We start from the raw sequence: 8,901 nt of genomic DNA on the forward strand, positions 1-8,901 counted from the left end.
GAATTCATTTCAAGAATTTGGAGGGAATCCAATTTTCCTCTTCCCTCCACACACAATGACTGTGGGATCCCTGGAAAGCAACCGCAACATTTCCTCCACCTTTCTGCTGAGTGGCATTCCTGGGTTGGAGCACATGCACATCTGGATCTCCATCCCACTGTGCCTTATATACCTGGTTTCCATCCTGGGGAACTGTACAATCCTTTTTATCATTAAAACAGAGCCCTCACTCCATGAACCTATGTACCTTTTCTTGTCCATGCTGGCTCTGACTGACCTGGGTCTGTCTCTTTGCACCCTCCCTACAGTACTAGGCATCTTTTGGATTGGAGCACGAGATATTGGTCATGATGCCTGTCTTGCTCAGCTCTTTTTCATTCACTGCTTGTCCTTCCTGGAGTCTTCTGTGCTACTCTCCATGGCCTTTGACCGCTTTGTGGCCATTTGTCTCCCCTTGCACTATGCTTCCATTCTCACCAACATGGTCATTGGCAGGATTGGCCTGGTTTCCCTGGGCCGCAGTGTAGCCCTCATTTTCCCATTGCCTTTTATGCTCAAAAGATTCCCTTATTGTGGGTCCCCGGTTCTCTCACATTCCTATTGCCTCCACCAGGAAGTGATGAAAGTGCAGACATCAAAGCCAATAGCATCTATGGCATGTTTGTCAATGTTTCCACAGTAGGTATAGACTCACTGCTCATTCTCTTCTCCTATGCCCTGATCCTGCGTACTGTGCTGTCTATTGCATCCAAAGCTGAGAGATTCAAAGCTCTTAACACCTGTGTTTCCCACATATGTGCCGTATTCCTCTTCTACACTCCCATGATTGGCTTGTCTGTCATCCACCGCTTTGGGAAACAGGCACCTCATCTGGTCCAGGTGATCATGGGCTTTGTGTACCTCCTATTCCCTCCCCTGATGAACTCCATTGTCTACAGTGTGAAGACCAAACAGATCCGAGATCGCATAACCCATGCCTTTTGTTATTAGTTGGGTCTAGTCTTAGAAGCACTAATTCCTTAAGTGTAGCCTTACTCCTTCATCTTTTATAATATCCAATGTGCATAAAATGGAGGAGACAATTATTTATTTATTTAACAAATACATGAAGGAATGATCAGAAGTCACAGCTCTTGCAGAATTATCTTTGCCCTGATTGGCGGGAAGCAAAATGCAGTATGACATAGCAGATTATATTTTTCCAAAAATGGCCAATGAGGTAATTCTAATCCTACATTTTCCTCCAGAAACTTGTTGCTCCCCCATCAAGAGATGGAGTCCATTTCTTCTCTCCTTGTAACTGTGTAGGACTTGGTAATTGCCTCAATGAATTGAATGTTTAGGAACTGATCTTGTAGGACTACTGAGGCTAGGTCACAAACGGTGATATGTTTTAAATGGGTATATGCCTCCCCTACACTTTCTCTCTCCCTCCTTTTCTATCTTCATTTCTATTTCCATCTATGTCTCTATCTCACTCAATGCTTGTTTTTTGAACAAAGCCTGCGAATACCATACCAAGAGGAAGCTGAGACTTCAGGGAGAAGCCACATGTAGATGTCCCAGCCAACAGACCAAGCTAAGGTCTCAGCCTTAGTTGGATCATTATCATCTACTAGTGAGTAAATAAATCTTCATATTATTGCAAACCCCATTTTCCCCACCTTTCCAGGTGGTACCAGATAAAATAATCAACCCTACTCTGAATTTAGCCCGAGCTGCAGATTTGCAAGCTCAATAAATGTTTGTTTGCTTGTTTGTTTTTTAAGACACTAAATTTGGGGATGCTTTATTATATAGTTATATGTTAATCGGGTTGCTCAAAATAAAAAGAAGTGGATATAGGAGCAAAAAGAGAAATATCTTCTTTCAGTTGGGAGAAACAATGTCAGGAAAGATTTCCTTGAGTTGGCTCAGTGTAAGAAACATACTGGAGCTTGGCAATCAAACAGGAAAATTATGGTCTTATTTGAAGGAATAGAATGTACAAAACTGAGGCAGAGGTGAGAGAGAGAATAATGTATCTAAAGAAATATTTGAAGTTGTTTTTATTGTCATTGTTCCGTAGCATGTCAGGGAAAAGCAGAGAACAGGGGAGTGAAGGAAGGAGAGGTGATAAGTAGAAAAAGGTTGAGGCACTGACCATACCAGAAAAATCATACACCTGTGAATCAAAAAGAGATACTTTCTTATAACCTCTTATCTGTCCACTACAATTTTGCTACCACTTTGCCCAAGTGAAAATATATATATATTTTTTTTCAAGACATAAATGTGAGACCTAAAACCATAAAAATCCTAGAAGAGAGCCTAGACAGTAATTTCTCTGACATCAGCCACAGCAACATTTTTCTAAATATGTCACCTGAGCCAAGGGAAATAAAAACAAAAATAAACTATTCGGACTACCTTAAAATAAAAACAAATTTAAAAAAATTTCCTTCTGATTGAAGGAAACAATCAATAAAATTAAAAGGCAACCTACTGAATGGGAAAAGATATTTGCAAATGACATAGCTGATAAGGGGTCAGTATCCAAATTATATAAAGAACTTATAAAAATCAACACCCAAAACCAAATCATGCAATTAAAAATAGGCAGAAGGCATGAAAACATACGGATGACCAGAAGACACATGAAAAGATGCTCAACATCACTCATCATCAGGGAAATTCAAATCAAAACTACAATGAGATATCATCTCACACTTGTCAGAATGATTAAAATAAAAAATACAAGAAACAACAAGTATTGGCAAGGATGTGAAGAAATAGGAACACTCTTACACTGTTGGTGGGAATGCAAACTGGTGCAGCCACTGTGGAAAACAGTATGGAGGTTTCTCAAAAAGTTAAAAATAAAACTATTCTATAATCCAGTAATTGCACCACAGGGTATTTACCCTCAAAATCAAAACACTGATACAATGTATAGAAATAACCCAAGTGTCCATCAATAGATGAATGGATAAAAAAATATGTGAAAGATATATATATCTATCTTTCACATCAAAGATATATCTATCTTTCACATCTTTTATATATATATATATTTATATTTATATATTTATATATATTTTATATATATATATATAATGGAACATTATTCAGTCATTAAAAAAGAATGAAATCTTGCCATTTACAACAACATGAATGGAGCTAAAGAGTATAATGCTAAGTGAAATAAGCTAAGGGAAATAAATGCTGAGTGAAATAAGACAAAGAAAGACAAATTCCATATGATTTCACTCATATGCAGAATTTAAGAAACAATACAAAGGAAAAAAAGAAGGGAGACAAAGCAAGAAACAGACTCTTAATAGAGAAGAAATGCATGGTTAACAGAGGGGAGATAGGTGGGGTGATGGGTTAAGGAGGTGATGGAGAGTACAAAGTACACTTATTACGACATGCATGGAATAATGTATAGAATTGGTGAATCAATATATTGTAGACCTGAAACGAATATTACACTGTATGTTAACTATACTGGAATTAAAATAAAAATTTTTTTAAATTACCTTTTCAGTAATATATGTCAATACAGTGTTTGTAAGTTTGTCTTGGAGGTATTTGTGAGGAAAGCAAGTCTGGATAAAATGCTGCTAAGTAGGGTTTTAGACATCTAGAGGGAATATTGAGGATGTCATGTTCCTGCACAGTGCAGGATCAAGAAAGGGAGTGGCAAAGGGCCACTAGATAAAACATCTCCTACAGGGGTGCCTGGGTAACTTGATGGTTTGGCATCTGTTTTGGCTGGGGTCGTGATCCCAGGGCCCTGGGATTGACCCCTACATTGGGCTCCCTGGTTGGCAGGTAGCCTGCTTTTCCCTCTCCCTCTACAGTTCCCCTGCTTATGCCCTCTCATTCTCCCTGTCAAATAAATAAATAAAACCTTAAAAAAACAAAAAACCTCTACTACAAGGTTTATGTGAAGTCAATTCCCATTTGAAGTTGGGCTTAATCTGGTGCTATCTAGCACAACTGACATTTAACTCTTAACAGGTTATGCTTTCCACAACCAGTGCCTCATTCTGCAATGAGGGATATACATGAACCTTGGGTGTTACATGTGGAAGATCCAAGGGTACTTATGAAAAACAAAATAAAATAGAATATGTACGTGAGTGTTATGGGTGGTTTGTATTTTGGGTGTCTATGTACACACAAAACCTCAGGAAAACCATAAAGCTACATGCCTCTATTTTTATTGGTACCACTATAAGTCTAATTAATATTATCTCTCACTTGAACTACTGTGTCTCTTCTAACTGTTCTCCTACCTTCCAGTATTTTCATATTTATTGAGGTATACTTGATAAATAAAGCTTGTATATATTAAAGGTGTACAATATGATATTCTGATATATGAATTGTGAAATGATTATATAATCTTGCTAATTAATATATCATCACATTCCATAGTCCATAATTTTTGTAGTGTCATAAGAACACTTAAGATCAGCTCTCTTGGGGCACCTGGGTGGCTCAGTCAGGGAAGCATTCAACTCTTGGTTTCAGCTTAGGACATGATCTCAGGGCTGTGAGATCCAACTCCATATTGGGCTCTGTGCTTGATGTGGAGTCTGCTGGAGATTCTCTCTCTTCCTCTCCTTCTGCCACTACTCCGGCTTGTGCATGCTCTTTTCTCTGTCTCTAAATAAATAAAGAAAATCTTTAAAAAAAAGATCAGCTCTCTTGGCAAATGTTAAGTATACAAAACAGTACTATTAACTTATAGTCACCAAGCCATATACTATATCTCAAGAAAGGAAGGGATGAAGATTACTTCCTGGTTTGAGTTTTGAAAAATTAAGTATATGAGAGTTCTACTTAGTGAGATAAAGAATACTTTCTGAGGAACAGGCCTAAAGAGAAGAATTAATTTATTGCATTTTGAAGATACTGAGCATCAGCTGTCTATGCAACACAGAGAGCGTGTAGTGGTTAAGAACTCAAACTCAGGAATAAATAGGCTTGAGAAGAATCCAGATTACATCACTTACTGGCTGTGTGTCCAGGAAAGTTTTTTTACTCTTATAAGCTCCTACTTTCTCATCTGCCAAATAGGGATAGATAATAATACCTCCTAATGGGTTAATAGCGAATAAATGTAATAAGATACCATATACTATGTAAAGCATTTGGTATAATATATGGTACTTAGTTTACTAAGTCAATAATTGTGAAGTATGATTATTATCATTATTGTCATTAAAAAGTAGAGTCAATTAAGCATTTGGATCTATGGCCCTGGCTCCTAGAAGAGAAGGCCATGGTACAGAAATAAATTCATGACCTGGAATCATATTAAACCTATAATAAGGCAAGACTACTCTCAAAGAAAATTTAGAGCTGGGAACATAAACTCAAATCCCTTTGAAGGCCACCAAGTAAGGTAAATGAGTGAAGAAAAATTCTGGAAGACAAATAGCAAGTGGTAGGTTATGATCTCTGGCAAAGGGACTTAACGATCCCTTAAGACAGGACTTAATGATCCCTGTCGTAAGGGACTTAACTAACTACTCAGCTCCAGAATGCTGGGCCGATAGTAATAGATGCACTGATTTTAAAAAAGAAAATAAAAATCAGGTCTTCTGCCCATTTTAAAATCAGATTTTCAGGGGTTTTTCTTGATGCTGAGCTGTAGAAATTCTTTATAGATTTTGGATATTAATCCCTTATCAGACATGCCATTTGTAAGTGTCTTCTCCCATTCAGCAGGTTACCTTTGGTTTTGTTTATGGTTTCCTTCATTGTGTAAAAGCTTTTTATTTTGATGTAGTCCCAATAGTTTATTTTTGCTTTTGCTTCGAGAAGACATCTAGAAAAATGTTTCTATAGCCAATGTCAAAGAAATTTCTGTCTGTGTTTTCTTTTAGGAGTTTTATGGTTTCAGGTCTATCCTTTAGGTCTCTAATCCATTTTAAAATTATTTTAGTGTATGGTGTTAGAATGTGGCCCAGTTTCATTTTTCTGCATTTAGCTGTCCAGTTTTCCCAGCACTATTTATTGAAAAGACTGCCTTTTCCCCACTGTATATTCTTGTCTCCTTTGTCACAGATTAATTGGCCGTAAGTCACTATGTTGTACACCTGAGACTAATATAATGTTGTGGGTCAACTATACTAAAAAAGGTTAGATAATTAGAAATAATAAAGTATATTATTGTATATGAATAGCACAAAGTCAAAAAGTTGCGTTGAAAAAATACTTGATAAAATATGAAATACATTCTTTAAAATGTAGCATAGAAAATGCCCAGGTTCTTATGTAAAATTTCATGATTTTTGTAAAGGTTGAGAACTAGTTCAATTTTTAAATAATTCACAGTTTTATGAATGAAACAAAGCCTTATTCTGCAAGCTTCGTCCTGTGGACCACCACTTTGCATATCTGGCCTATCATTATCCCCTGAACAGCCAATTCTTACATTTTTTTCTGTTTTGCTTATATCCTGGAAGATGGCATAACATAAAACTTTAGAACAAGGGCAAGTGGCCCCAAAGAGACCTGAGTTCAGTCCTCAGGCCTTAAATTTTATAATCACTTAATTTCTCAAAGTCATAAATTTTGGACAAGGGTAATATCTACTTCAGATATTTACCACAAAGATTAAATGAGATACTGTGCATAATGTATTTGGGACAGTATGGAACAAAACATATATCGTTAATCAAGTGTATGTACTATATTTGCCTCTCAGATATCTGGCCTAATTTCTCCAGAACATGAAATTAACCCATCCAAGATCTTATTCCCTCCTAAAAATCTGACCACACATGAAGGAGGGTGAAATCTTAGCACCTTCTTTCCGTCATTTTTCATGGTTTCAATTCTTCCACCTACCACACCCAGAACCAACCCTACAGTGCCCTCACCTTTGGAAGGTCTAGAATAAATTAGGTCTGACATGTTCTTTAACTCAAAAAAAGTAATTCTCCTTTCTTCCAATTTCTCCCTTCTTTTACCCCATTGGATTTTTTTTTTTTCAGAAGTTTTCGGGACTTATAATATCTACTTTAATAAGTTGAAGTTAAGCATCAAAACAAATGACTATATGGAAATACTCTGAAATTCACTTATAACCATTTCAGTTATCATTTGTTGTCTGGCCTTAAGAAAGGCATTGCATTTTTCTGGGCTCTGGTTCTTTATTTGCAAATCAAAAATTCATTGTACTCAATGAATTACATGGCTCCTTCCCATTTGTACCTCTTTGTTCTCAAGCTGTTGTCTATTTATCCTAGCCTGAGTTTTCATGGTGTCCACAGCAAAGAGGTCCAGGTATTTTCAGCCTCTTGACCCAAAGTAAGGTAGAAAAAGACACAGCAGCCAGATCATGGCTCGGGCCAGTGGGGGATGGGAGGGGTGGTTTTTTAGTACCATAGACTGTTCTTTACCCCAATTGTAGTAAGAGAAAATAAAAGTGTTTTAAGTAAGTGGATAATGTAAGTTGTTTACAAAAGGTCACTCTGGCTGCAAAGTAGAGAGCAAATTAGAGAGTAAGATTGAAGGAAGAGTCCAAATTGAGACCTGATAAAAACGTTCTTGCTTGGGAGGATGGTGATCTGGATAAGGATTATGGCAGAAGAAATAGATCAGGAAAAATTGATAGATGGTTGGGAGAACAACGTCTATAGAATTTCATGTCAAACTGATCAGAATACTACCACAGAGGCCAGGGAAGACACAATCTCTGCTCTGAGAATTATTGAGAGCTCTGTAATCTCCACATTCTGTTCCCAAGGTGCATCCAGAAGCTTGGGACTGCTTGCATCTGGAGGCTGCTGTAACACTGTCTCAACTGCCTGGATGTCAGGTGGCAGTTCTTCTTGCAAAGTCATGGGAGAAAGTCATCAAACCTACAATAAAGTGACTTACAATGCAACTGGCAAATGGTCGAGGCCATTCCATGGGCTCTGTATGCCTGAAGACATCACCTGTATGGTCAGCTTCACTTACGACTTTTTAGGCTTCATTGGAAGAACAGATGGATACAACCAACATTTGATACTCAGCAAAATTTTGTCACCAAATGACAATAACCTGCATGCTGTTTTTTTAAGTACAGAGACTGATTGGAGGTCATCTGAGGACTCTGAAAATCTTTGGAAAAAATCTCCAATGGGAGAGGGTAACAGTGAGGATAATAATGAAGGCCAGGGATCAACAAACCTGTTTCTTCTGCTGGGCTTCCAATGGGCAAGTGAGCTTTACCAATGGATCTTGAAGAAATAACTCCGTCACAAAGGTTAATTCTGAATTTCTAGGCATACACTCATTTTCCTTAAGGATTGTCTCCCTTTGGGAACACAGACTGAAAGTAGAAGTCTGGAAGAATCTGCACCAAACCCAACATTTGAGTACGTCCCCCTTAAGCATAAAGGGGAAACTGAGCAAGAGCACTGAAGGAGGCAGGCTAACTAGCTTCTTGGTCTACCATGCATGATCGTTAAGTCTGAGCAAGTCATCGACTTGGGGTGTCCATTTCCTCCCTTACAGAGTGAAAAAGCTGGACTAATTACCTCTAACTTATTTTCTTGGAATCTAAATTATAATGATGATCAATGAAGCTAATTATTTTTCTGAGGCTATCAATTATACATTTAGATCTCTAAGAAGGAAATAGAGAAAAGCACATTACAGATCTTGTTTTTGGCATTATTTTCTTGATTTCTTACAACTGTTCTGGTACACCATGTTTAATTAGTACTTTTATTTACTATAATTAAAATTTCTAGTATATCATAAAATCCACAGGCAAACAACACTAAGAATATTCCTACATGAAACAAAAACATCTAGTTTATTAATTAAAACAAATTATATGGCACTGTGTAAAGTAAAACCAATAAGCCTACAGTTTGATTTTCCATCCAAAAAAAAAAAAAAAAAAAA

At 37.1% G+C, this 8,901-nt stretch overlaps 1 protein-coding gene across 1 annotated transcript; it reads left to right on the forward strand.

Annotated features, from left to right (window-relative positions):
• The first annotated feature begins 55 nt into the window (after positions 1-55).
• Positions 56-990, forward strand: LOC132008780 (olfactory receptor 51G2-like). The gene is given in 2 exon segments (XM_059387332.1): positions 56-623; positions 626-990. Coding segments are annotated over 2 exon segments (933 nt in total).
• Positions 991-8,901: the final 7,911 nt, after the last annotated feature.

This window comes from Mustela nigripes, unplaced genomic scaffold (genome assembly GCF_022355385.1).
Source record: "Mustela nigripes isolate SB6536 unplaced genomic scaffold, MUSNIG.SB6536 HiC_scaffold_1016, whole genome shotgun sequence".
NCBI classification, from domain to species: domain Eukaryota; kingdom Metazoa; phylum Chordata; class Mammalia; order Carnivora; family Mustelidae; genus Mustela; species Mustela nigripes.